Here is a 27850-nt window from a genome sequence, read left to right on the forward strand (position 1 = left end):
GCTGCCGTTTCGCTAAAGTTGTGGGACGTAACAAGCTGCAGAGGATCGTTACCGAACTGGATAACGACGGACACACCCCGGATAGTCACTCTGAGTGCCCACGTCACTCAGAGTACCTCTGGCAACGTGGGAAGCTAAAACAGGTAGCTTGTGGAGCAGTGGAGATCACGGACCTTCCTCATCTTTGTGCTGCTGCATTCAGAGCGGAGTGTTTCTGAAGGAGCTGAAGACAACTTGTTGCCTGGATTAATCTGGTGGGAAGTGCACGTTTCACAAGGTACTGAGTTTATTTATTTATTTATTGCTTGTTGAGTGAAGAACTTCCGGTTGGGAGATCGTTTTGGATTTATACTGGAGCAATTGACTATGTGCACGTTAGCATATGCTACTTCCGGTGTGGAAACTCCTGTGGGGAGCTTTGTTTCCGGTGTCCTATTCACGCCCTGTTTACGGTCCAAAACAAGTTAAGCAAATGAATGAATCAAGCGGCGATTTACATTTCTATAGATGTCTCGGGCATTTACCCAATATATCTGTAAATGATCTTCATCGACTTGTCGATATTTTCCCCCGCGCCTCAGAGCAAAAGAGAAAAGGGATTCAAATGTTATATTTCTCAGCTGTCCCTCGTTTATCGCGGGTGTTATGTTCTAAAAATAACCAGCGATAGGTGAAATCAAGTAGCCAATTTTATTTTTTGACGGTGCAAAACGTTTGGTGGACATCGTGGACATACAGCACTGCACTTCAGTCACACTGCTAGCATCGATGCAGCGATTCTGTACAGGAGAGACGTCACGGAGGAGATCGTCTGCAGCGATCAGGACACAATGTGACGTAAAAAGAAAAGCATGCAAACTTGCACTAAAAAATCCGCGAAACAGCGAGGTGAAAGGTGAACCGTGTTATAGCGAGGGACCGCTGTAATTTTGAAGGTAAGTCACAACATACCCTTCGTAAATACTAATGTATAGAAACCGTTACCAGCAATCATTCATTTTTGTGTGGCTTTTTTCACGGTTTGTTAACATGCTGTGTAGGTGTGTACTTGACTAGCTGATATCGACATAACAGGAAACATCTGGTTTGACTATTGTTCACCTGTAGTTTGAATGCTGAACATCTGCCTGTTTAAATCATGAGACCAGTCACTATACAGAGATGTGCTTCTGAATGTGGACGATGTGTCTTCTGCTGCAGTTCTGCTTGTGTTGAGTGATGTAAACAACTGATCGATCTAAACTCTTTAAACGTCAAAGTTGATCATTAGATATTTTATGACACAACAGTGGTGAGTGTTCCCACCTCCTGCTCTTTGTAACTTAACGTGATCTTTCCGTTTTCGAGTTTTGGGCATGATTTTGAGTATATCTTCGCAGTAGCGATTGACCGCAAAGTAAAGCTACCGGAAATGCACAACCCCACATCCGGTCTCAAACCAGGAAGTTAGCATTTTCTCGTGCACAGGGTCAATACAGGCCTGCAACGTAGGGTTTATCTCTGCCGGCTTTAGGTTTAGTTTGGGACTATAATTGTTTTATCACTGGTGGTTTACACTGTATATGTGGAGATTCTGTGTACAGTGGGTAAATTGCTGTGTGTGTTTTTGGTTTGCCTGAATACTGAAATCTGCTATTTTATTAATTTGTTTTCATTGTTTGGTAAATTAAAGGAGGGTTGCAATGCTCTACTTTACATGGTGTATGACATGATTTACTGCACTATAGACACTAGTGTTCATTTTTGCGTGTAGTGCTACTGTTAAGGAATAAGCTTCATTGATCCCAGAAACAAAAGAGAAGTTAATTTAAGAATATCGTACCAGAGTACACTAGGAAAAGAACCCAGGGCCCATTTATTACTGGTGTCAAGCCAGCCTCCACTTTGTTTTACGTTCCCTGTGTATTCAAAGTATTATGGCAAAAGATGTGGAAACATGATTTCAAAATAAAATCTCCTGAAGCATGATTTCAAAATGAAGGCCAACTTCCAGTAAATTAAGAGCACATTCACAAATATCAGTTAGTCTTGTTTGCACACTCTAATGTTGGATACAAATGACATACCCTAGTATTCTAGTAGCAACATGTCAATATTAAAGCCACCTCCGTTTGGATTTCAAAGTAAAAGCCCTCTGAATGTTTATTTTTGAACTACTCATTTAATTAATTCAGAATGGAAAACTCACGTTTCCACAGACTTGTTGCAGTCTATATTGACAGTATACAACCCCATAGTGATTCCATGTCAATATTAATCATTCTTGTTTTGCCCTTCAAAATTCTCTCTTTCAAATTGACCATATATCAGTGTGCGTTTTCAATGACTTCAGAAAGCTCTAAAATGGAAAATTGCTATTTCCACATAATAATTACTTTCTGTATTGACAGCATTCCATCCCACAGTGATACCATGTTGATCTCAAGTCATTCTGATTTTGTCTTTCAAAATAAGAGCCCTTTCAAATTGCTCATACGGGAAATAATCTTTCAATGATTTCTGATTTCTCTAAAAAGAAAAATTCTTGTTTCCATTGCATAAATTCACTTAAGATCAAGAGTATGCAACCCCACAATGATATAATATCAATATCAAGTCAGTCTGATTTTGCGTTTCAAATTAATGGCCTGTTCAAATTGCCCATTTAAGACCTACCTTTCAGTGATTTCAAAATGCTCTAAAAAGAAAAAAAACCTGTTTCCACAAGATAATTCCACTTTGGATCAACAGTATACAACCCCACAGTGATACCATATCAAAATCAAGTCAGTCTTATTTTGGAAGGCAAAATCAGACTTTTCAAATTGAGCATATATGACCTACTCTTTTAACGGTTTCAAAATGCTCTTAAATAGAATTTTGCTGTTTCCACAGGATGAATCCATGTTAGATCAACAGTATACAGCCCCACAGTGATACCATACCAATATCAAGTCAGTCTGATTTTGCCTTCCAAAATAAAAGACTTTTCAAATTGAGCATATATGACCTACTCTTTTAACGGTTTCAAAATGCTCTTAAATAGAATTGAGATGGACACGACAAATCTCCGTTAGCGAGTTACTGCGCATCGCCCTGTGCGTGGGGCTGGACGCCGTCAACGTGTTAGCTAGCTAACCACGCTAACGAGCTAACCACGCTAATGCCATGCAGCCCAGAGGCGCTGCACAGCCTAAAATCCTTTCATTTTCTCAAAAGTTGACAGCGCGCCTTAAGTATGAATTCTGCTTGATGGCCGCAAACTGATTTTATGTGGTACACAGCGCTCAGCAATCTGTCAAAAAATGTTTTAGTACGACTTTGGTAAGCTACGGTGCTTCACCGGTTGATGGATTGTCAGAGCATTACGGCTACCGAGGAGCCTCGCGGAGTGATACGTGCTGTGCTTCAACGTAATATTACCCTACTGTGTATAAGGACCATAAATGGCACCTGTTAAGAGACGTGGTTACAAAGAGGATTTCAAACTCAATGCTGTCAGTCACACAGTAGAAGTTGGGAACAGAGCAGCTGTGAAATCTTTGTTATTATGCTCTGCGTCTGTTAGTTTACATTTTGACTGCACAATTGTGAGCTTTTTGTTATGCACAAAAACAACATTGTTTTCTTTTATTTATGGAGCATTATTATATAATAAATGCTCATAATTGATTTTTGAGTAAATTTTATGTACATCTATGCTCTATGTTAATAAAAGTGCCTGTGTGACATCTGGGACACAGCTTTGACTAAGAAGTCTCTTTTTGTTCTTACCTTATGGCTTAAAAAAAAAAAAATCGAGATATATATCTTATATCGCCATCCAGGTAAAAAATACCGAGATATGAATTTTGGGTCATATCGCCCAGCCCTAGTCACCGTCCCTCATCCCCTCTGTTTTTTCCCCTCTTTTGAACGTCTCTTGTCTAAGTCTTAATATTTCCTATCAACCAATTATGTGTATTCCTTTGATAATAACTGCAAATTTAAATTTTACAATAAAATGATTGAATAAATAAAGATATTTTAAAACTTCAATCAAGTGGAGCAATATTGCAAAGCCATAATGGTCCACTTGAAAAAAAAACAATCTGTTGGAGAGCCTATACCGCCCACTACTGGACGTTACAATTAAACAGGCGAGCTTGGAGTGTCTGACTCTGTCGACATTTCAAAAACAGAAAAAATGCAGAAGAAGGAGAAGGGGTGAGTTCCTTTTTTTAAGTATAAACTTTAAATAGTAACTTTTAAAATTTGCTAACAAAGTAGTTCCTCTCCAATTACATGTAATTGAGTAATCAAGTCTTGTAGCCTAGCCTAAGATATTAGCCAGGTTATTTCTGATTGTAAAAATGTCTTTTTTCTTATGTGTAACACGTAAAATTACATTTATGTCACCATATTATTACTGGGGTTTTTTCGATAACAGGCTTCGCTATGAGCAAAAACAGAAAAAGATTTGCGCACAGGACTCAGGCAAAGTTGTAGCATACGGCAGAAATTAATTAACACGTGTTCTATAACAGGCACATCTGTAGCTAACAGGCAATGGCTTTTTAACATCAAGTGCTGCACATTTTCTTCAGGGGCATTGTATTTCACAAAACATGTTCAAATAGTACTTGAATAGAAACAAAGTTTTGTAATTAGTGGCACCGATTTAAAATTGTTCTCAATTCATTGAGAATCTTATACATATTCTTTATAAAATGTTATGATTTCATATTCATCAATGATATAAATGCCACTGTAATGTTTTCTTTTTTACACTTAGAGTCTACCGCTTCTGCTTATTTGGGGTATGTATTTTTTTCTTCTTTTCTTTCATATACATTTTCCAGGAAAAATAAAACTGAAAATGCTATATCTTCTGTTTTAGAACAAAAAGAAAACGATTACAATCAATGAATTTATTGAAACTGTGGAACAGCTGAAAAAACATGGCATGCAACTGGAGGACCATGCACTTCATAAAGAAGGCCCCTGGGGTCAAGTTTGCCTGACACTTGGTATTCAGAATAATAAAAATAACCGCTACAGAATTTGTGATGCATTTCGTCAGGTTAGTTCTTTTCACTTAATTTTTTTAAAAACATATTTTATTAAATTATTTAGTTAAAATCAAATTTATTAAAAATGTATGCCTGTTCTCTACAGAACTTGTCTATACCAGTCAAAGGGGATTCAGATAATGGACAAAAGCCACCAGAGCAGGTTCCATAAATAAAATTCTATGTGTTTGATATCAAATATGTTGGTATACCAAATTTTAGTCAATGTGTTACTGTTGAAATTATCCCTAAACTTAATATTGTCATTTTCAACAGGAAGAACTATCAGCTGCCGCTTCTCTGTCACCGGACATCTCCTCGCAGGTGGAAGGACAGTTGTCTCCTGAGCAGGTCAGTCATTAAAAATGCTTTCAAATAAGTTATGATTGGTGCTAGGTCATTGTTTACAACTTTATATTACATAAAATTCTTTTTTAATTGTATATTGTGTTTTTAAAAATATTTTTTATCAAATGTTGTAACATAGAATGAAATTTTGTTAAGTGTGTTTTCCTTTAATGAGGAGGTCCTGTCTTTGTGGAAGAAAAGAGACACAGAGGTTGTGGTTTCTGTGCTTCCCTCAACAAACCATGGTACGTCCATAATTATCCGCCACAGTGATCTGCCAACCCTTCGACCACAGCTGTGGCTAACAGGCGAGGTATATCAATGATTAATTTAAGCACTCATAACCACAATAATTAGACTGTGTAATGTAATTCAATTAAAAGGACATTATCATGAAATTATTTATCATTAACATAATTTAAAGTATATAAATTACATAGCTTTGTGTTTATGCAAATTCTTTACGTAGGTAATTGAAGGGCTGTTTCATTGTCTGGCAAAAAAGGAGCAAAAGGGGATCTACATTATGAACCATTACACAGCGGGCTTGATTCTCTTTGGTGATCGGACACAGCTTTCTCGCCAAAGCTTGGGGAACGTAAGATGATTGTCCAATGTCCATATAATTATGTTCAAATACATTTAGAAATAATTACTGATTGAATGCTAACAGAATTCCACAAACTGTAAGAAATACATAAATGTTTTCTGACAGGTAAACTTCGATCGGTACCATTGTCACGTTTGTTAACATTAAAAATGTGCACTGGAAGTTTCTGGTAAGCAACAAGATTATAACTTTAAAGTCTGTGTATTTTTTTAATGACGATATATTAATATTGTTTTAATGATTTATCTTTGCTACAGTTCATCAATGCAGTGAATCACACTGTTTATCTCCTTGATCCTGCCCCAAGTTCATCAGAGGAGGAAGACTCTAAACTCGCTGCACGTAAATTCAGGTATTTAGGCTTTAACACATTTTGTTCTATGCAAATAGGCTTTACAAGTTAGTTTACTACAACTGCATTTTTGTAGAAGCTTGTTGTACCTGGCCCCACAATGCGTGTTTCTCTGTTGGCATCCTCTTGGCCAGGTCTCATTTGCAAAATAAATCAGTACGGTTAAATAAAAATTATCAGGTGAACAAATTATTTAGACAATAATTCTGATGCAAAAGAGCCAAACGGGACAGGCCAAAAATAAATAAATAAAAAATAAATACAATTCTGTATAATTCTGTAAAATATCTTTTTTTAAATTAGGAAATACGACATATACCAAATTGTATTCTGCTTTGTAATAATGTGCAGTGATTAGTTAAAAATGAGGAGAACCCGCCACGCAAAAACAGAATGGGTGGACATTAAATGGAAGGGAGGTGTGTTGACCCATCCAGTGCAGAAGGATGTCTTCAGCTGTGGATGGTAAGTGATGATAATATACATTTGTATATAATTTCTTACTTGTTTGCCATCATGCCATGGTCAGAAGAATATCCACATCCATAACAGTAGCTGTAATAGATATGAATACATCTAATTCTAAATTTCACAGTATACTGCACAAATTAAGTATATGGTTAATACTTTGGTGCCCTAAGTCATGCAGATTTTGTGACATACTCTTTTTAGGATGTGCAAATATTAAGGCTGCACAGCGATTGCAGATAGTACTTATACTTATACTTTAAAGAGAGCAAGTCACAGTCGGGAATTTCAGTTCAATTCAATTTTATTTATATAGCGCCAAATCACAACAAAAGCCGCCTCAAGGCGCTTCATAGATACAGAGAAAAACCCAACAATCATATGACCCCTTATGAGCAGCACTTTGGCGACAGTGGGAAGGAAAAACTCCCTTTTAACAGGAAGAAACCTCCGGCAGAACCAGGCTCAGGGAGGGGCGGGGCCATCTGCTGTGATTGGTTGGGGTGAGAGAAGGAAGACAGGATAAAGACATGCTGTGGAAGAGAGACAGAGGTTAATAACAGATATGTGTCATAAAGGCTGCACAGCGATTGCAGATAGTACTTATACTTATACTTTAAAGAGAATAAACACAGGATTCAAGTGTAGGCTTGAAATACTGCTTGGAATGGACGGTCTGAATATATATGAAAGCCTATATCGGAACAGATTTGTGACACTGTTAAAGTCTAAAAATCTTTATTACTGAAGCTCATCAGGGAAACACAAAGACTTCAGACCCTCCCACTGTCTGCACAGAGATCTGCCACAGAGAGTGGTGTTATTCCACAGATCTGATTGGTCAGTAGGTGGTGAGTTCATACCTGCTGATCTGCTGAGGTCTGACCCAGTGAACTCTGGGTCACATTTGACTGAATGTTTAGAGATTTTCATTGTTTTTCAAAGGTCTCACAGAGGACACAGACTGGGCTGGTGTTTGATTTTCCTAAAAGCTGTTTCATTCATTTCTTTTCCTTACTTTGATTCACCAGAGAGGAGATGAGTTTGTAAGAGCGTAGAAGCTCCAGCAGCATTTATAGTCTAAACACAGCTGTTTTATTCTGTTTGACACAAAGACTGAAACATTTCACAAAGAGGTCAGAGCGACTTCAGAGTTATTTCTAAAGAGATGAGGACGCAGATGTCTGTACCTGGTCTGTGTCCAGAGGAATGTGTTTGTAATAATGAACAAACTGCAAGTACTCAGCTTCATACTTTAGAAGGCCTCAGTGATGTGGACTCTTCAGCTGATCTGTCCACGAGGAGGAGGAGACGATCTTAGAGGAGAAACAGCTACGATGGTCACACAGATTCAGCCTCACTCTGAGAAAACCAACAGACTGACAGCAGCAACTACACCTGCTCCATCAGTGATGGGAGAGACCGACAAGCGTTCATTTACAGGTCAAAGGTCAGCAACAAACCCCAGCACCTGCTGTAGATACTGATGTCAGTACTGTAGGCAAAGGTCAGAGGTCAAACTGAAGGGAAGATTTCCTAAATAGACTCACAGTAACATGTAGCTCAGAGCTAACCTCAGTGGAAACAGGACGTCTCTGCTACGACAGCTGCAGTGGAGGGTTCCACTCACAACATCTGCACACTGTGCACAGTGGAGAACAGCTGGACGCACACAGATGTGCAGCAGTGTGTGTTCCTGCTGGCAGACAGCTGTGAACAACAACATGAATCTGTCTGTGAGAGTCCAGTCACAGGTTGAGCTTCAGTGTGAGACTCTCTCCTTCCTCCTGGGTGATAAGAAGACGGTTTCATCTGGGAACGACCTCGGGCAGCACTGCTGCGTTATCTTGTTGAGATGTTGGGAAGGCCTCCAAACATGATCCACCCACGAGGCCGAAGAGCACGAAGGGAAGGAAACGTTTATCAAAGCAGAAAAACAAAACGCCATCCTGAGAGTGCAGCCATAACTCTCCCTGTGTGAGAAGATCCTGCTCAGCTGTTGCTTAGCAGCCGTGTTTACTCTGGCATGGAAACCAGAAACTGGGCTGTGAGCTGGACTCTGACAAACAGCAGCAGCAGCGTCACCATCAGGTTTCCATAGTGCAGCAGAAGCACAACACCTAAAGTCTACCTGGAGGTGGTGCAGATTGTTTCTGTTGTTCAGCACGTGAGCTGGAAGTGTGGTAACTTTAACCTCAAGCATCAGTTGAGTCAGAGCAGCTGTGCCTCCTCCTCCATGCCCATCAGGAAACAGAATGCAGATCTGTCTTCCTGTCCTTCAGACAACTCTCCTCTGTTTGGTGTCCTATACTATATGTGCTGTTTGCTTTATCTCTTTAAGGAAGGAAGAAAGAAATAAAAAAGAAACTTTTTCTCATGATGGGTTAGCTGTGGAAATATCCACCAGTTACACTCCAGTGGATGCTCAGAAAACAGCTGCGGGTTATTATCCAGCAGCCTTCTTCTAGTAGCTGACCTGCTGCTGAAATCTTGAAAATCTCATTTGCACAAAATTGTCTGTCATCTATGATCCAATCAGCTTCAGTTTCTTCTGTCGTGTGACATCATCGAACCTGACAAATCTCAAGATCTGATGACAATAAACATGAAACTGATTAAGAGTTAGTGTGAAATATTTAGAAACTTTGTGACAGGACAGAGAAACTATTTTACGCTGATTATTCTTGCAGAAGTGTCCTTCACTGAGTATCCAAGCAGTCACAATAAGGGAGATATGTGTCCATGTTTGTGTCCTCGCTTCACGCCTCCACACAGATAAAGACCTGATTATAGTTTCCAGTCTGCTGGGCTCCAGGTGACATAGGCTCCATTAACAGAGTGAGAGGGTCTCTGCAGACACCCACAGGCTCAGCGTCATGACCACACTCGCCCTTAATGCTGCTCACATGTGCAAAAGCTGTTTCTTCATCCTGCAGCTCCAAAGAGCTTTGCACAGCGCAGCCGAAACCAGCAGCAGGTAGTTATTCAGTCTTATATTGAAATCATCACCTGGTGTTTCATTTTTATTATTATGGTTAAATAACAGAATTCTTCTTAAATTATTACATTTGTACACATCTGTGGAAATGTCTCTGGACTCTCCTCAGCAGTAGATTTACAGCTTTAAACAGAGAAACATTTATTTCCCCAGAGATTGTTAAAATAAAAATCATCAACATTAAGATTTAAGGTCTATGGTTCCCATGGTAACAACCTTCATCTCTAAGGGTTGAATAAAGGTCTTGGATCCGATCTTTAGAGATAAACACTCAGTCCCCACCAAATGAACGTAACAGAGAAATAAATGGATGACTAAATGAAACTGAACTGAAGCTGTGCTGACACACTGAGGACAGACTGGACTCTGCATGCTGCGTTTACTGTCTGCTCAGGAAAGCAGAGCACCGCTGCACACAGAAGGGTTACTGTCTGCTGTATTCATCACAAAACACTTCTATCAAAATAATTTCATTGTTCACAGTTTATTTCAAATGTTTTTATATTATCATTTCACAATAACCATTTACTGGCTCTTAAAAATTAAGAAATATAGCTGCAGTTTAGAATCAGATCATACTTATTTTATCAGACATTTGAATGTATTTCTCATGTTTTAAATTATAAACAACACTTATTTGAAAAGGTCCCAGTCAGCTTTCAGAGAGCTCAGGCTGAGTCTGTGCAGCTGAACATGGCAGACTGCCACAGATCACCTCTGAGGAAAGACGAGGTCGTTCAGCTTCCTCATAGTTTCACACCTGCATGAAGCAGCCTCACCCTGACAGCTTCAAATCACTGTCAGCTGATCACTTCCTGTCCTGTGATTGGCTGAGCTTCAGGCCTTCTCTCAGTCAAACTGGAAACAGGGATTGAGACAGTGTGAGGGTTTGTGGAGTGCCACAGTGCTGTGATGAATACTGTAGTGGAAGAAGTTCTTTCACACTCTTCATCCTGCAGCTGCTTTATGTCCATGATCTGCATGGAAACACATCTATGGAGAGGAAATCCAGCTGCTGAGGGTCACATCTGCATCATTGTAGCTACAGTGGATGTTTCAGTGTCAGGACTGAAGGCGGAGCTTTGTGCGTGTCAGGGTGAGGCCGCAGCAGCCGCCTCCAACCGGAGCGCTCGGGCGTGAAACTACGAGGAAAGCCGACGTCTTCCTCTTTCCTCAGAAGTGATCTGTGGCCGGTCAGACTTCATTCATCTTTTGCTGTGGTTGTTCCACAGCCGCAGCTCCAGGATGAATAATCTGCCCGGCAACAGGCTCTGATAGGCCCGTTTAAACAGTCTAACAGCAGACATGTGAACACACAGAACAAACAGCAGACAGACAAAATAAGAAAAATGGCTCTTGGAAAGTTGAACATCAGCTAAAAAACTAATATGTTTCTCAGGGTCTGATTGGAGCCAAATCAGAGTTAAAATGAGGGAATCATGGACTTGTATGTAAATACTACTCCAAATAAATTGAAATGTTTCACTGTGTGGGCAACTTTGATGTGGAAGTGGGTAACAGAAATGTTTTAGCCTTCTTTCCAGGTGATACTGTCAGGTGTGATTGTAGCCACGCAGCTACCGAGTGGACAGAATGTAAAATCAAATCATCTTTACTTCTCATTTCATGGATTTTATGCTTTATTTTAAACGTTAATACTTTTTTCTCCTCTATGTAAGCTGGACTTGGAGTTTGTCAAGCTCACAGCAGGAAAGACGGATCGTTTTTATGAAGATGGGAAGCCAGTATCATTCTGAAACTCACATCAGAGGAAACAAGAATGTCCTCTCTGCTGAAGGACTTTGAAGAAGACTGAAGGTATTTTTCCATAAACATAAATCCCCCTCTCATGTGTACTGCTAGAAAGTGAAAAAAAAGGATTACCAAATAAGAGGTCTCCTTACTGTCTTTAGATGACGAGTAAGTGGAAGTTTTTATGATGTTAACTGAAAAATTATACAAAAAATCTTTATAAATTTTTACTTTTGCTGCCACCCTCTGATAAACAGGTTGGAATATCACTGTGTTTACTGATGGGGGAGAATGAGGTCTATGGAGACGGTTGTTAACAGACTTTAAGTTATATGCCCTTCTGCAGCAGTCTTAGCTGCACATGTTTGTAATAAGTTTTGTCCAGCTTTGTCTGAGAAGACAGTCTATCACATAGAAGCCAAAGGAGCAGCCTTTAGCCTCTGCATTTCTGATTTCTGCCATTTTTGTTGTACATTTCATGACTGATTGAATAACACATTTTGTCACATTACTGAGAAGTAACAGCTGCTTAACATGAAGCCCAGATGTTGGTGTGGGTCAGTGGGCACTGCTGTGGGCATTTTTCTTCAGCATCACATCACATGATCGTTTAGTCTCAGAGTGATGCGTTTATATCTTCGGTGACCACGGCACGTTAACTTCCTGTTACTTTAACCATAAATCTGTGATCCCAGAGCTCAGTGAAGACAGGACGTGAACCTGCTGCATCTACAGGAGGAAGAGGAGGGACCTGAGTTCCTGTTAGAGGAACAAAGTGCTGATTAAACAGACTGAACATCATGAGCTCTGAATAACAACCTCAAAGTTTCATCTTCTCAGACTCACAGGGAGGAGCGCCTGCTGTCAGTGTCAGCAGCACAGCAGGTGTGAGGATGAAGGCAGACTCTGACCTGATGGTCACATGTCACATGACTCTTCTTCTTCTGCAGAAATGATCCCTGTCACTGCTGCCTGCTCCAATCAGACATCAGTAGATGATGATGATGATAAAATAATTTAAAATCTGTGAGGAAGGTGAAATTAAAATGCAGCATCTGTAACAAATAAGACGAGATTAAAGCAGAAAATCATCAATCTGCTGATTTAGTGCACAAAGCATTTGATAAACATTTTAATGTGATCATTATTTAACACTGAGCAAACTTAGTGCTGCTGTTTATTTCTGAGTTGATGGCTGCACGTTAGAGTCTGAAGCTTTAAACCCATGTAAACATGGGAAGAACATGCAAACACAGAAAAGCTCTGGCCTGATGGTGGAATTGATCTCAAGACCTTCTTGCTGTGAGGCAACAGTGCTAACCACTGCACCGCCGTGCAGAACGCTACCTTTAACATAGTCTGTAAATAAAAGAATCACTGAAACGGTGGCACTTCTAAATGATTTACTCTACAGATTACAAGTTTTACAGTTTTACTAAGTCTGTGCAGGTTTTCAGTCATAACGGCTTGAAGGCAACAGGGAACGTTCCCTCTAAGGTGGAAGAGAAAGAAAAGGAACATTAAAACATGTGGTTATCCAAACTGGGCCTTTATGAAACTAGTAAAGACACAACAGAAGGAGTCTGAGACAGCAAGCAGAGAAGGGAGCAACAGACAGAACAACACCATCATCCCTTATGTAGCAGGTTTATCAGAGAAACTCAGGAGGGTTTTCTCCAAGCACGACATCCCAATGTATGTCAGACCCAGCAACACACTCAGACACAAACTGGTTCACCTGAAAGACTAAACTCCTAAACACAAACTTAACAATGTAGTGTATGCTGTACAGTGCAGCGAGGAATGCTCAGACCTCTACACTGGAGATGTGATGTTTAAAGATATTTTATTTTGAAAGGTCAAATGTAAAGCGGAAGGAGTAGTAAAAAAAAAAGAGAACGAAAAACGTGATGAAGATGAAAAAGGGATGAAGCACATTATTGCATATGCAAGCAGAGCACTGAGTGATGTGGCAAGGTAAGATAGTTGCAAACTGAGAAAGAAGCACTCGCCATTGTGTGGAGTTGCGAACATTTCCATTTGTATGTTTATGGACATTCATTCACACTGGTGACCGATCGAAATCATCTGGAATAACCCACGATCGAAACCACCTGCCAGAATAGAAAGATTGGACTGAGACTTCAGCCATATAACTTCAGAGTGGAATACAGAAAAGGTGCTGATAATCCAGCTGACTTTATGTCACGTCATCCAGTGCCAACACAGGAGAATGAAAGTGCTCGTGCATGTAAGGTTGCAGAAGAGCATGTCAATTTCTATGTCAATGGACGGCTTCCTACGGGGGAATATCTGCTCGTCATCACAGACGAGTATTCTCGCTATCCAGTCGTTGAAAGTGTACGCTCAACATCAGCATCTTCTGCTATCCCAGTCATTGACGAAGTGTTCTCCATGTTTGGACAATAAAGGACAAGTAACAAGGACAAAGGACAGTAAAAACTGATAATGGTCCTATTTTAACAGTGAGGCTTTCTCACAGTTTGCAGACTACCTAGGATTTCATCATCACAAAATCACACCTTGTTGGACTCAGGTGAATGCCATTGCTGAGAGCTTTATGAGGACCCTAGGCAGAGCGCTGAGAGTTGCCGAGACACAGGGCACACCATGGAAACAGCAACTAAACATCTTTCTTTGTGAGTACAGATCTACACCTCATAGCACAACGGCAAGCTCACCAACCAAAATATTGTTTCAACACCAGCTATACACCAAACTCCCCTTCTTTAACACCACTCCACGCAAGTGTTCAGATGCTGAAGTGAGAGCAAGGGATGCAAAGATCAAGATGAAGGTGATCGCAGATGCAACTCGTCGCACCAGACCACACTCACTAAGTCTGGGTGACACAGTGCTGCATCGCCAACCCAAGCACAACAAATTATCCACACAATGTAAAACCTACAAAGTGACCAATGTTAAGGGTTCTGAAATTAATTAATTAATTACAAGGGATGGACACTCGATTGTCAGGAATGCGTCATTCTTCAAGAAAACATGACATGGACTTGAAAATGCCCCGCCTGGACTGCATGTCGACCCCGCCTTAACAGACAAGCCCAGATACCCAGTCAGATCTAACGTACCCATGCATCTGTCTGATTGCATCAGATCTAAGACTTGAACATCTGAGTGACCAGTTGAAGGCTACGCTGTGTGAACATGTTTGATGTGCCTGAATCTAACACCTGTATTCTAGTGTTGAATGTTGATAGTGTTTAGTCAGAGATCTGCGCAAATGCAGTACTGTTCAATTGATGTTTAGGTGTGGAGAAACTTAAGTAATTTTATCAGGCTTGTTTGTCATAAGTTCAGATTAATAATTCACCTCGCTGAGTACCTAAGTTTGTTTAAAAAAAAAAGGAGGTGATTGTGATGTTTGCAATAATTTTATTTTGAAAGGTCGAATGTAAGGCGGAAGGAGGATATAGAAAAGAGGAGACAACAAAAAACGGTAGATGAACAAGTTAGCGCTGCAGACTGTGTTGCCGCTGCAAGCCTGAGAATTAAAGAATGGAACTGAGAAATACTGAAGGTTAACATTAATGTTTGAGGCATGCAAACATTACAGGAGTCAATAAATCCAGTTTTTATACCACAGTTAAGTTAATGTAGTTAAATCTGTGTATTTGTAACTCAAATATTCAGTGATCTGTTTTAAACAGAAACCTGACTTTGACATATTTAAGTTGGTATTAACACAGTCAGAGCTGCTGCTGCTTTTATTGTTCTGTTGCTTTTTAAAAGCTTTCTGTGCAAATCAATAGAAATATTTATTGTTCCATCTTAAAGCTGACAGCACAGCAGCAGCATGAGGAGAAGAGTGTTTGCTCAGGAAATACACGGGTCCCTGAAGAGTTCAAACAGGAAATATTCCTGCATTAAATCTGCAGTTCAATCATCAGCAGATTACTGTCAGTGTCATCTGTCACCAGGCAGGTTTTAACAGGCGTGTAAGCCACATATTATTATAACACCCTTTTATATTTGTATGATAAACACGTCATTTAGTTGTGTTTGGTCTTTAACTTGTGCTCAGTTTCCACAATGAATTCATGATGGAAATCTCTAATAAACTATCAAAATAGACACTATTTTCCCCCCAACACACTCTCTGTCTGTGGCTGGTACCCCATCCTCTGGGTGTGTACTGGCTAATGGCTGCTTGGTGGGGCCTGGCCCCCTGGCTCTGTCAGACGCCTGCTTGGGGGTGAGGGAGTCTTTGGGTCTCAGATCTCTGCTCTGGCGCAGCCTGCTGCTGGGATCCTGCTGGCTCCTTGCTGAGGCCCCCTGTGACTTCAGCACCATGGCTGTGGTTTCTCTGTTGTTTGGTTTTGTTGTGTGTGTGTGTTTGATTGTTTTTGTTTTGTTTGTTTGGAGCAGATCCTCAGTGTTTTTTTTCTCTCCCTCTCCTTCTGTTAACTTCCTCACCAATTTCTTTCTTTCTTTTTCTTTTCTGTTCTGATTCTAATATCTCAAAATCAAAACTCCAAATACATTCTAATAAAATATGACCATTATAGCAAAAGCAGTAATGATGCACTCGGGAAAATCACAACACATGTAAGAAGTAGAAAGTTCAGATATATGTTTAAAATTGTAGGGAGTAAAAAGTAGTCAGAAAAAAAAACTACTCAGGTAAAGTACAGATACCTTAAAATTGTACTTAAGTACTTACTGCCCAACTCTGGAGAAGAGGAGAAGTTTTTATTACTCACATTATGTAAATTAATTACACGGCTCTACACTAACTTTTTGCCACGGTTGCACTGGTGCAACTACCAACTTTTTTTCTTAGGCGCACCCAAATTTTTAGCACCTCAGTTTTATAAGTGCACTTTTTTTTAAATTGCTGTCCATACAGACTTTCCACACTCACCACAGAAAATTCAGTGCATCATGTTGTCAGCTTTGCTGTGTTTTAGCCAGGGAAAGTGGTCAAGCCACTCTCTTCCAAATGTAAACACTCCCCCCCCCCCCCCCCCCAAACTGAGGAAAAACATGAATCAACATATGAACACTTCTCTGCTTCTCTTCAGCAGCATCAGGTAAAGTTACAGAGGTTTTATTAGAGACAGCCAAGCGTTTTGCAGTTTGGCATCATTTTAAAAAGTTTAAATTTCTTCCATATTAAACAGCAGAAATGAGGCTCTCTTGTTGGAGGTCATTTAAAAAAAACCCAAAAAAAACCCAACAGCGGTCGACAGAGCTGTAAACGACGGTAGAGGTGCGTAAAAATCTAATAAATAATGCAGAAAGAATTTGGCCTCCTGAGAGTTGCAGCTGTGTATGATGTGATCATCAGGCACAAACTAAGATATACAAACAAAATCATTTATGCCTCAATCCAGACACAAATAACAAAATAACATGAAGTATTTTACAAATGTTTGAATCCAAACTTGATTAAATATCATTTAAAGACACATTTTTGCCTCCAAAAATCTTCCTGTGTCTGAAAATATTTGTTAGTTTCAGTCCCTGACAGAAAATTAAATATACCTGACACACACCTGTGTACGTGTGGTTTTGCTTTCAGTGAGTCACATTCAGTGTGTGCAGCCAAACATGATGGCAGACTGCCACAGATCACTTCTGAGGAAAGAGGAGGCGTTCAGCTTCCTCATAGTTTCACACCTGCATGAAGCAGCCTCACCCTGACACCTTCAAATCACTGTCAGCTGATCACTTCCTGTCCTGTGATTGGCTGAGCTTCAGGCCTTCTCTCAGTCAAACTGGAAACAGGGATTGAGACAGTTGCTGTGTCCCATTTCGGGGTATGCACGCTTGAAGTACGCATTTTAAGTGCGGTTACGTCACCGCCACGCGACGACGGCTGTCCCAATTCGAAGTGTACTTCAAATGCATACTCCAAATGCGCCGTCGATTTCCCCAAATATCAAGCGTGGTCCGGTGCACGCTTCGTGGTCCCATATATCCCACAAGTCATAGCGCGGCGGTGGGTGTGGATAATTTTGCCGCAAAATACGGCAGAAGGGAGCGGCCGAAAAGTGAACTGTCAAAAGTAAGTACTGAATATGACGTCACTTATTCATGTGCGAATGTTTAATAACGAAGAACATTAAAACATTGCTGTTGGCCACATGTCGGCAAAGTTGTGTGACACTAGTGATGTTTGTACTTTCAGCATTAACTTGGTTTTAAAGCCTCTACTTCTAAATATACATATAGTCGACCTTAATCTTACAGAGAATCTGATGATTTTATGGATAATTAAAGTCAGTCATATATCCACAAACACAACAAGCTGAAAGTCAGTGATATATATATATATATATATATATATATGTATATATATATATATATATATATATATAATCTGACAATACTATAATATTGGCCATATTATATTTACATTACCACAGTGAGATGACTTTAGTCTCATGAACAACATTAACTAATTATTGTTTACTAGCTAATCTTAAATAACTGTTCAGTACAGAAATGAAGCCCTTGAATCATGTTTTACAGTCCTGTGGTCTCAGCCTCAGATACTCAACTAATCAAAGTGATGTCATGACAAAAATGAATGACCAACAAAACATTTTTCTCCTTCATTTCTGTCAAACAAAGCTGTATGTAACGCGGTTAGTATCATGGTTGCTAGGCAACCTGAACAGCGCGACGAAGCATATACCGTCCCATTTCACAAGCCTCTCACTTCCGCACTTCCCGTACTTATAGTATGCACCGTCCGTAGAACGCGTAGTGTGCGTACTTCAAGCGTGCAGACCCCGAATTGGGACACAGCAAGTGTGAGGGTTTGTGGAGTGCCACAGTGCTGTAATGAATACTGTAGTGGAAGAAGTTCTTTCACACTCTTCATCCTGGAGCTGCTTTATGTCCATGATCTGCATGGAAACACATCTATGGAGAGGAAATCCAGCTGCTGAGGGTCACATCTGCATCATTGTAGCTACAGTGGATGTTTCAGTGTCAGGACTGAAGGCGGAGCTTTGTGCGTGTCAGGGTGAGGCCGCAGCAGCCGCCTCCAACCGGAGTGCTCGGGCGTGAAACTACGAGGAAAGCCGACGTCCTCCTCTTTCCTCAGAAGTGATCTGTGGCCGGCCGGACTTCATTCCACAGATGTGCTTTAACAAAGTGTGAAGCTGAACTCTGAGCTGTGACAGTGTGAGAGTGTGAGAGTGTCAGTAGATGATCAGCAGAGGAAAGTGAAGCTGCTGTGAGCTGATGTCCTGAAGGGCTTTGAAAGAGTCTCTGAGTTTGACAGGAACATGAAGATGTTTGTGGTGTTTGTGATCCTCCTGCACGGTAAGTACACCTTCCTCTCTCTGCTCTCATCATCAGCTTTTCTTTCATCTCTCTCTCTTTAATGTGTTGAAGTGCAGCAGGAGGAGATTTCCATCAAACACTGGATTCTGATTCAGATCAAACTAACAATCCAAAGCAGCAACTTTCAAATCTCTGGATTCTTCTTGGTGGCTTTCAGATGAGCTCATGTTACAATCAGCTGCTGTGTGTGTTGTTGTGTAGCTGAAGCTCTGACTCACATTTCATACGTGACCAAAGGAAACTTGGTGCTGTGTGACACACTTTAGACTCTCTGCTGCTGCTTTGAACTCTTCAAACTAAAGAGCCAAACTGATGACTGACTGTGCAGCTCTGACATGGCACCAAATGTCCCTGTTATCAGCTGCTGGATGGACGTTATCAGAGCTTTTTAGTCCCACACGGATCAGCAGGAGCTCCTCCTCTGTCTGCAAACAGGCTCAGCAGCTCTGATCATTGGAGTCAGCACAGAGTGTGGAGACATCTAGTGGTCGTGGAGAGAAGTGCATGTAACATGTGTGTGTTGTGTTAATCAGCATGAGTAGTTAGGGGGACGTGCCTCCCTGTGCCTGATGGGAGTCCTTGTAATTACCCAGCATGCTGTGCTGTGTTTCATTTCTAACACTGGTTTTACTGAAGAGCTTTCTGAGCTTCTTTCATTGATTGTGACCAACATACATGTTTGCTGTGGATCCACATCTGCTCTGCTAATGTCATGAAGCTGTTTGAGTGGTGAGCAGTCAAAGAAGCAGGTCCTGACAGGAGCAGGTCCTAACAGAAGCAGGTCCTGACAGAAGCAGGTCCTAACAGGAGCAGGTCCTAACAGGAGCAGGTCCTAACAGAAGCAGGTCCTGACAGAAGCAGGTCCTGACAGAAGCAGGTCCTAACAGAAGCAGGTCCTAACAGAAGCAGGTCCTGACAGAAGCAGGTCCTAACAGAAGCAGGTCCTGACAGAAGCAGGTCCTGACAGAAGCAGGTCCTGACAGAAGCAGGTCCTGACAGAAGCAGGTCCTGACAGGAGCAGGTCCTAACAGGAGCAGGTCCTAACAGGAGCAGGTCCTAACAGAAGCAGGTCCTAACAGGGACATAGCAGGATATTCCTGCCTCTAAATGAGCTGTAAGTGCACATATGAGCACAGCTGGTCTGCATGTAGTGAACACAAAGAGTCTGTGTGAGCTGAATTTACACTAGTCTGTTTGTGTTCCTGCTATTTTGGCTCTTTGACAAACTCAAATGTATTTAAGCTTAAATGAAAGTGCATTTATTAAAATGCTGTAAAATCACAGTCCTGCTGATTTTCCTTTGGTGGAGGCCAAAACTTCTTTTGGTGGACACCAAACATTTTTATCTGCAGGTGAAACTCTGCAGTGATCTGAGCGTGTGCTGTTCTCTGGCATCTCTCTGAGTAATGTTGAAATGCTTGATTTTCTTGTCTGTGGTCACGAGGATCTTATCTTCCATCCCTGCTTCTGTTTCCTGCTCACAAACCTGCATCTAAACTCAGAGTCAGCAGCAGCTTCTTAGCTGTCTCTGCCCTCATAGCCTTGATCTCAGGGACTCTTAGATCATTTCAATATGTACATGGAAATCTGTCCTTGAAGGTGAAACATCAGAAATATAATGTCCTCCATGGCTCAGTGATCACAGCAGAGATATAGAAACATGTAAAGATGTAAAGCATGTAGAAATGTAAGTCTATTAGCCCCAACCAACCAACCACATGATGTCACGTCCCATACTGACACAAGATGGCGCTAAACATGTTTATAAAATATGTCTGTGAAGGTTCTCAGTCATCCAGGTCATCGTAGTCAAAGGAGCTTGCAAAGAAAAGCGTCTGGACTTCTTTAAGTTGCTAGAAGACGTTTCACCTTCATCCGAGAAGCTTCTTCAGTTCTGAACCATGTTTATAAAACTTCACTTTAAGCACTTATTTCTTAAATCCAGTTTCACAGACAGAGTTACATCTATGAGCAGGGCTCAGTGCTGTAAATGAGCCTTTATCGTTGTCAGGTTTCATGTCCCCTTTAAGAAATAAAACAAATATCACACATTTTTATAAGAAACGGGCTTGAAAAAGTCCTCCAACATCTCATGTTTGGACTGTTGTACTTTTCTCTACTCAGCTGTCAGCCAAGTGTCCTCCAGCTCATCCACAGTTAACCTGACAGATTTTTAACAAACTGAAACAGACGAGTCCTCATCAGTCCATCCTCACAGCACAGGCAGCCTGTTAGATACAGACCTGACTTTAAACTTGTATTCATCACTTTTAAAGCCTCACATCAGCTCGTTCCTCCACTTCCTCTGGACTTCCTGCCTCTTACTTTTTTTTCTGTGAGTTGTTAAAATGTTGAATGTTTCTGTCGTTCTGTCTCCTGGTTTCTTCACCTCAAAGTGACTCATGGAGTCTCTGTCTGTGTGTCCTCAGTTTCCCAGCATGCCTCAGCGGTGGAGTCATATGAGGGGGACTCGTTCATCCTGCCCTGTCAGTTTGCCACTTTTAGATTTGTTGACCCCTCAGTGGTGTGGAGTCGCTCCGACCTCAGTCCTCCAACCGTCCACCAGCAGCAGCTTCAAGGAGACGAACTGAAAGATCAAAACCAGCGTTACAGCGGCCGAACATCCATGAAGACTGACGCTCTGGAAACTGGAGACCTCAGCCTGAACCTGACCAACCTCCAACTGTCTGACAGTGCCACCTACACCTGCTCCGTCAGAAACTTTGAAGATGAATTGAGTCGGAGTGATGTACAGCTACAGGTCAAAGGTCAGCAACAAACACCTGCTGTAGATACATCTGACATCACTCAGATAAAACTTTATTATTTTAAAATTGTCAGAATAATCATGTTAGCTTTATGAGTAAAGGCCTCTTCATTAAATTCATTCAGTCAGAGGTCAAAGGTCACGATGTTCTTTGTGTTTCTCCACAGAACGGTTTCCATCCTGGGCCAAAGCTCTCCTGGTTCTCCTGGTTCTTCTTGTGGTTTCTGGAGGTCTTCTATATTATTTCCGGCACTATTTCATGTCAGGTGAGTGTCTCCTACTACACTACCCATAATGCCGATGGTCAGCAGGTGTCCTCTGGTGGCTCCTTGACTGTGGCTCACACAAACTTGTTCCAGAAGCTGAAAGAGTTGAGAGTTACAAACAGCTGATACAGAGAGCTGAAGAGAAACTTCCAGGTTTGTTCCAGAAGTCAGAAAACCTCCTTCAGACTCAGTCATTGATCAGTGAAACAGCTCCACAACATGACTTTACTAAACAGTGTGTGTGCTTCACTGCATTGATCTGACACAGAGGCTGCATGTGGATAAGCTGTTCTTTCATTATCTGCAATTTAACCAGTTTTACTTTTTACCAAAAGTTTCACTGCGATTGGTCATGAGTTAGCAGAGGTTACAAAAAACCCCAACTAATACTCGAGAACACAGACATGTGAATAATATTGTAACTTTACAATACAATCGCGATCGTGGCTCACGAGGTTGCCGCTCATCTTGTAATTGGACGGTTGCTGATTCGAGCCCTCCGACAGTCTTAGCCGTTGTGTCCTTGGGCACTTCACTTCACCTATTGGTGGTGGTCAGAGGGCCCGGTGGCGCCAGTGTCCGGCAGCCTCGCCTCTGTCTGTGCGCCCCAGGTGGCTGTGGCTACAATGTAGCTGCCATCACCAGTGTGTGAATGTGTGGATGATTGGTTGTGTAAAGCGCTTTGGGGTCCTTTTACCATTTACAATGCAATGTACACTAGATCACTGTAATCCAATAAAGGTTAAAATAAAAACAACGTTAAAGAGATCTCCATGATAAGATTTGATTATACATTTATTTTATTATACTGTCATTAATATTCATTATTTTCACACAGTGGTCACTGACATCTAATATGTGTGTGTTGGTTATAGTTATATAAAGGTTCAGGATCAGTGTGATGAATTTAGAAGCAGCAAGCTCCTCAAACTCTATCAGTTATGATTCAAATCACTGTAGTAAATTTTCTTTAATATGTTCTAGTGTTTGTAGTATCATCATCATCATTGTTTATTTATATAGCACTTTACAAACACACAAGGCTGACCAAAGTGCTGAACAATAGAAACATAATAGATATAATAAGAATAATAAACACGATAAAATAATAAACTTGGTGAAAAACAATAAAATACAGTAGTATATAGTAGTAAAATGTTGTGGTCTACACTGAGGTCTAACAGGATTTAACCAGGTAAAAGTCTCACTGAGATTAAAGTCCAAGAGAGACCAGCAGAGGGCAGCAGACATTACAAACACAACAATATTAGTAAAGAGATAAATACAATATTCCACACAGACAAGTGAACACAAAATGTGAATGATGTGAAGAAACAGATTATTACAAGAGTGTCACACTGACTAAAGGAGTTCTCTTACTTCTTTAAAAATGACTTAAAGCAGCCAAACAGGGATTTATAGATAAAAACCAAACAGGAAAATCTACAGATATACAGAGATGGACATTTAGCATCAGCACACAGAACAGTGATGTACACGATTTCTACAGCCAGCAATAAAACAAAGCACAACGATGGACACTATCTAATCTGTGTTGGTACAGGATGGGTGCAGATCACTGTAATCCAATAAACACAAAAAAGTTACAGAGATGAAGTTTTTCCTCATTTGGAGAAGAATCAAGATTTATGCCCAAAATTTAAATTTTTAAATTTCAGCTTGGACCCGATCCTTTCAAACTGAGCTTTAAATGACAAATTCTGATCTATGATGATACTGAGATACTTATAAGATGTGACCATTGCAGTTTCAGCTCCTTGAATGGGTTTGTTCTTAGGAAACGTTGATAACAACTCTTTGCTGTTTAATAATAACATCAACTTGGATTTCTCTGCATTTAACACCAACTTAAGTTAAATGGGACTGAACAACATCAAAGTCTTCAGAAATTCAACTTTTTGTAAGACTGAAGGAGACAAACAATCTGTCCTCTGCATAAAGATGGAGTTTATTTATCGAGAAAAGAACAGTGGTCCTAATATAAAACAACGTGGACACACTGAGTTGTAGCTGATGAGTTAAAAACAAACTCACAGCATTTACAGAGAGACCAACATTGTTTAGTCTGTTTACTAAAATGACAACTGTGTGAAAAACCTTCAATAAGTCAAAACAAAGAGCAGCTCATCAATGATGTCGTTCACCACTTCAACAGCAGCAGTTATTGGGCTGTTTTCTGAATCCTGACTGATGCTGAGAAAGAGTTTCATTTTTGTACAGAACATTTTTTAGTTGTTCACTAATAAGCTTTTTGTAAACTTTCACTAAACACACACAATTTAGATTCAGGCCTGTAGTTATGAACATCTGAAGGATCAACTCTTTTCAAAGGGAGAACATGGACAGATTTGCATATTTCAGAGATCTCACTGTTCAAAGGCTGAAATGAAAAATATAAGTTAGCAGTTCTACATCTTATTAAGAAAATAAGGATCAAGTTGATTTAGTCCTGCAGATTTATTTGGATCCAACAGATTTAAGGTGCTGTGGACCTCCAGGACATTCAGAGAGAAAAGCTGAAGGACTGAAGCACAGACTGAGTTTGAGTGGTTACAGAGAGCCTCCTGTTCATGAAGCTGTTTGAAATCTGATGTAAAGATTCACGTAAAGACCCGAAGAAACAAAATGTTCATTAAAGCATTTTTCAGTAAAGTGCATCAGTCTTTTCAAACAAAAGCAGCCATCTTGGTGGATATATCCTCATAGTAAGATTTTGTTATTATCCTAATTTGTTTTTGGATCATTCAGATGTTTAGTGGTTTTGAGTGGTAGAAAAAAAGGGTCTAAAAATCAAACAGTCTGCCTCAGATTTAGTTTCTCTGGTCTGAGCCCACACAGCATCTCTTTGTTTAAGGAGGCTGGACAGCTGAGGAGAAACCCCAGCATTGTTTCTGTAGTTTACTCTAAATTTAATGATGGACACATGTTTATTATCAAAACATCATTAAAGTATTTCCATCCCAGCTCCTCATCAGTAAAGAGGTTGATTCTGTTCCAGCTGTCTGACTGCAGCGATTACACAGTGGACACTGATATCATTTGAAAAAACACCACGTGTTAATAAAAATGTATCAATAGGATTTGTTTTTATATATCCAGGATCCAGGAGATGAATTTAGAAGAAGGTCATCCAGGTTTTTATGTCTTTAAATCCTGTAACTGATTTAATTGGTGTTAATGATAAAAATCAAATGTGTATCAGCTGCATGGTAATGATACAAATCTATGAATAATTTTTCTATGTGAAGAAAACTCCTCATTAACTGAACAAACTGGAATCTATCAGATATGATTCAAACCACTGCAGTGAATTTCCTTTAATAACTCTGGTGTGTTCTAGTGTTTGTAGTAAAATGTTGTGGTCTACACTGAGGTCTAACAGGACAAGCACAGAAATAAGTCCTCTGTAACAGGTCATAAGAAGAACATTAGTAACCTTCACTACAGCTCATGTTGTGCTTTGTTGTCCTCTCAGTCACCTGGGTGGGGGTGGATTCAGGGGTGGAGTCTGTCCAGCTGATCTGCAAAACCACAGTTTGTCTGCCTAAAGATGCTAAAGTGGAGTGGAAGGATGCAAACAACAGGAAGGTCCACGTGTATGAGAACGGCTCTGACCAGCCTGAAGAACAGGACGATGAATACAAGAACCGAACAAAGATGAAGAGAAACTTACTGGAACCTGGAGACCTCAGTCTGACCCTGAAACACCCCACAGATGGAGACAACTACACCTACACCTGCACCGTCTACAGCAGGGAGGGAAACATCCTGATGGAGAAACAAGTGGAGCTGAAAGTCAGAGGTCAGTGCAGTAGATACAGGTCAAAGGTCAGAGGTCATGAAGGAGTTTATTCTCTAAAAGCTTTTAGTTTGAATCTATATTCAGTTCATTCAAATGTAGGAGCAAAGTTCATGTGTGAGACTTCATCTGAAAGGTAACATCTTCTAGTTTCTGAACATGTGTTTGTTTAGCATGTGGCTAAAACACAGGCTAAGCTAAGTCAGTTCAAATCTCAGTAAAAACCTTCTTTGGTCCTCATCTATAATCAGTCACATCTGAGTCACAATAACTAGAAGATGATTTCTAGCAGAAGTGTGAACATCTCCACATCCTTTCTCCATGTTATCATCCAAAGCTGTGTGAAGTTTCAGAGCTCTGCAGCTAACAGAGACTTTCAGTTTGCTGCTCTCTTCCTCTGACAGCTCCATTCTTAGGGAGCGTTAGTTCTCTGTTTCACTTTATTCCACTTATTCAGTCTGATGTTCTCTGATCTGTTTCTCTTGTTTAGTGTCTTCAATGCTGCCAGTGCCTCTCTTTGCTTTAACCAACCTTTCTCTTTATTTCTGAGCTTTTTAAGGACTTTAACTGATGCATCAGCCTTTGAAAATGGAAATCAGTCAGATTCATGGCTGCATCAAAGTGTCACATGTAGTTCTCCCACATCAGCTGGATTATATCTATAGCAGCAAACAGCAGCTGATGCACAAATCTTTGTCTGTGTTAATAAAGTTGGATCAGTTCAAACAGTTTGTTGCTTTGATGAAGTGAGTGTGACAGAAACACTCAGACTGTGTTTCTCTGCTTCATCAAGTCAAATCTGGTCCTCAGAGACTGAATAAAGTCCTGTCCCACTAACAGCAGCTCCAACAGTCTGTTCACTGCTTTCTTCCTGTCAGTCTTCATCTTTCTGCTGCGTCTCCTCTTCACACTGACCACTTTCTATCTAACAGTGAGCTCCCAGTGAAGCAGCAGCATTCAGCCTGTTAGAGTCAACACAAATGTCTCCATCCAAGCTCATGTTGTGCTTTGTTGTCCTCTCAGTCCCCCAGGTGGAGGTGGATTCAGGGGTGGAGTCTGTCCAGCTGCCCTTCAACACCACACTTCACGTGCCTGAAGATGCTAAAGTGGAGTGGATGGACAATTACAGGAAGGTCCACGTGTATGAGAACGGCTCTGACCAGCCTGAAGAACAGCACCAGCGTTACAGAGACCGAACGAAGATGAATGAAGACCTGCTGAAAACTGGAGACCTCAGTCTGACCCTGAAATACCCCACAGATGGAGACAACTGGACCTACACCTGCACCGTCTACAGCAGGGAGGGAAACATCCTGCTGAAGAAACAAGTGGAGCTGAAAGTCAGAGGTCAGTGCTGTAGATACAGGTCAAAGGTCAGAGGTCATGTAGGAGTTTATTCTCTAAAAGCTTTTAGTTTGAATCTATTTTCAGTTCATTCAAATAAAATAAATTCTTTGATGTTTTGATCTAAAAGCCAAAAATGTCAGGCGGAGCAACTGTGTGTTTAAATGAACAGACTAAGAAGACCATTAAAATGATCCTACCTTCAAAATAAAAGCCTCTGGCATGATTTGAGTTTGGATCAAATCAATAGTTTTGTTAGTTTAGTCCAAATCAGTGTAAATGTATAAATATCAATAGTTTTAAAGCTGCTGAGATCATTCAAACACTTTGATCCAGTCATTTGGATGTTGTCACATGTCAGGGTGGAGCAGCCATAAATATGAGGCTTTTATTGTGAAAATGCTGAGTGTGATGATCCAGAGGAGCCCATGGGGTGTTTGTGGCTGGATGCAAAGGTTTGTAGCTCTCCTTGTAAAGAGAAAGAGCTTGAAGCTACAGAGGAGCGTCTGCAGAAGAAGACAGGGGAAAGAGGAAGAAGCTGAGGCCGCTGGAGAAAAGACAGGAAAAGGAAATGAGCTTTATTTGTTGGAGGCCGTTTGTTCATCACACTGAAATATTCCCACTTTAGAGACAGGAAACAAAGTGAAGTGTGGATTGATGTTTGTCTCCATGATTTGGGCCCTGGAAGCATTTCTTCATCTCCCACTTTAAGACATATTAATGTCAGCCTCACACGTCCCACAGTGGACAGATTTCT

At 40.6% G+C, this 27850-nt stretch overlaps 1 protein-coding gene and 1 long non-coding RNA gene across 3 annotated transcripts; both read left to right on the plus strand.

The window, feature by feature from the left end:
* Positions 1–4916: 4916 nt before the first annotated feature.
* LOC148103209 (uncharacterized) lies at positions 4917–5365 on the plus strand. Its single transcript, XR_015718568.1, has 3 exons — positions 4917–5041; positions 5137–5193; positions 5307–5365. It is a non-coding gene; the product is annotated as an uncharacterized LOC148103209 (long non-coding RNA).
* Positions 5366–5565: 200 nt separating this feature from the next.
* Positions 5566–27342, plus strand: LOC148103210 (uncharacterized). 2 transcript variants are annotated; one of them, XM_087838683.1, is made up of 9 exons: positions 5566–5691; positions 5848–5976; positions 6094–6157; positions 6246–6340; positions 6692–6805; positions 21326–21664; positions 21831–21929; positions 25426–25752; positions 26773–27342. In XM_087838683.1, exons 5-9 carry the CDS (start codon positions 6787–6789, stop codon positions 27213–27215), a joined length of 1227 nt encoding a protein of 408 aa, XP_087694809.1. In that variant the 5' UTR covers positions 5566–5691; positions 5848–5976; positions 6094–6157; positions 6246–6340; positions 6692–6786; the 3' UTR covers positions 27216–27342. The 2 variants fall into 2 exon arrangements, 1 of the variants encoding a protein (XP_087694809.1); XR_015718550.1 differs by lacking the exons at positions 21326–21664; positions 21831–21929; positions 25426–25752; positions 26773–27342 and adding an exon at positions 9584–10513.
* The last annotated feature ends 508 nt before the right edge of the window (positions 27343–27850 follow it).

Source organism: Neolamprologus brichardi, chromosome 3 (genome assembly GCF_056152115.1).
Source record: "Neolamprologus brichardi isolate AB-2024 chromosome 3, ASM5615211v1, whole genome shotgun sequence".
NCBI lineage: Eukaryota > Metazoa > Chordata > Actinopteri > Cichliformes > Cichlidae > Neolamprologus > Neolamprologus brichardi.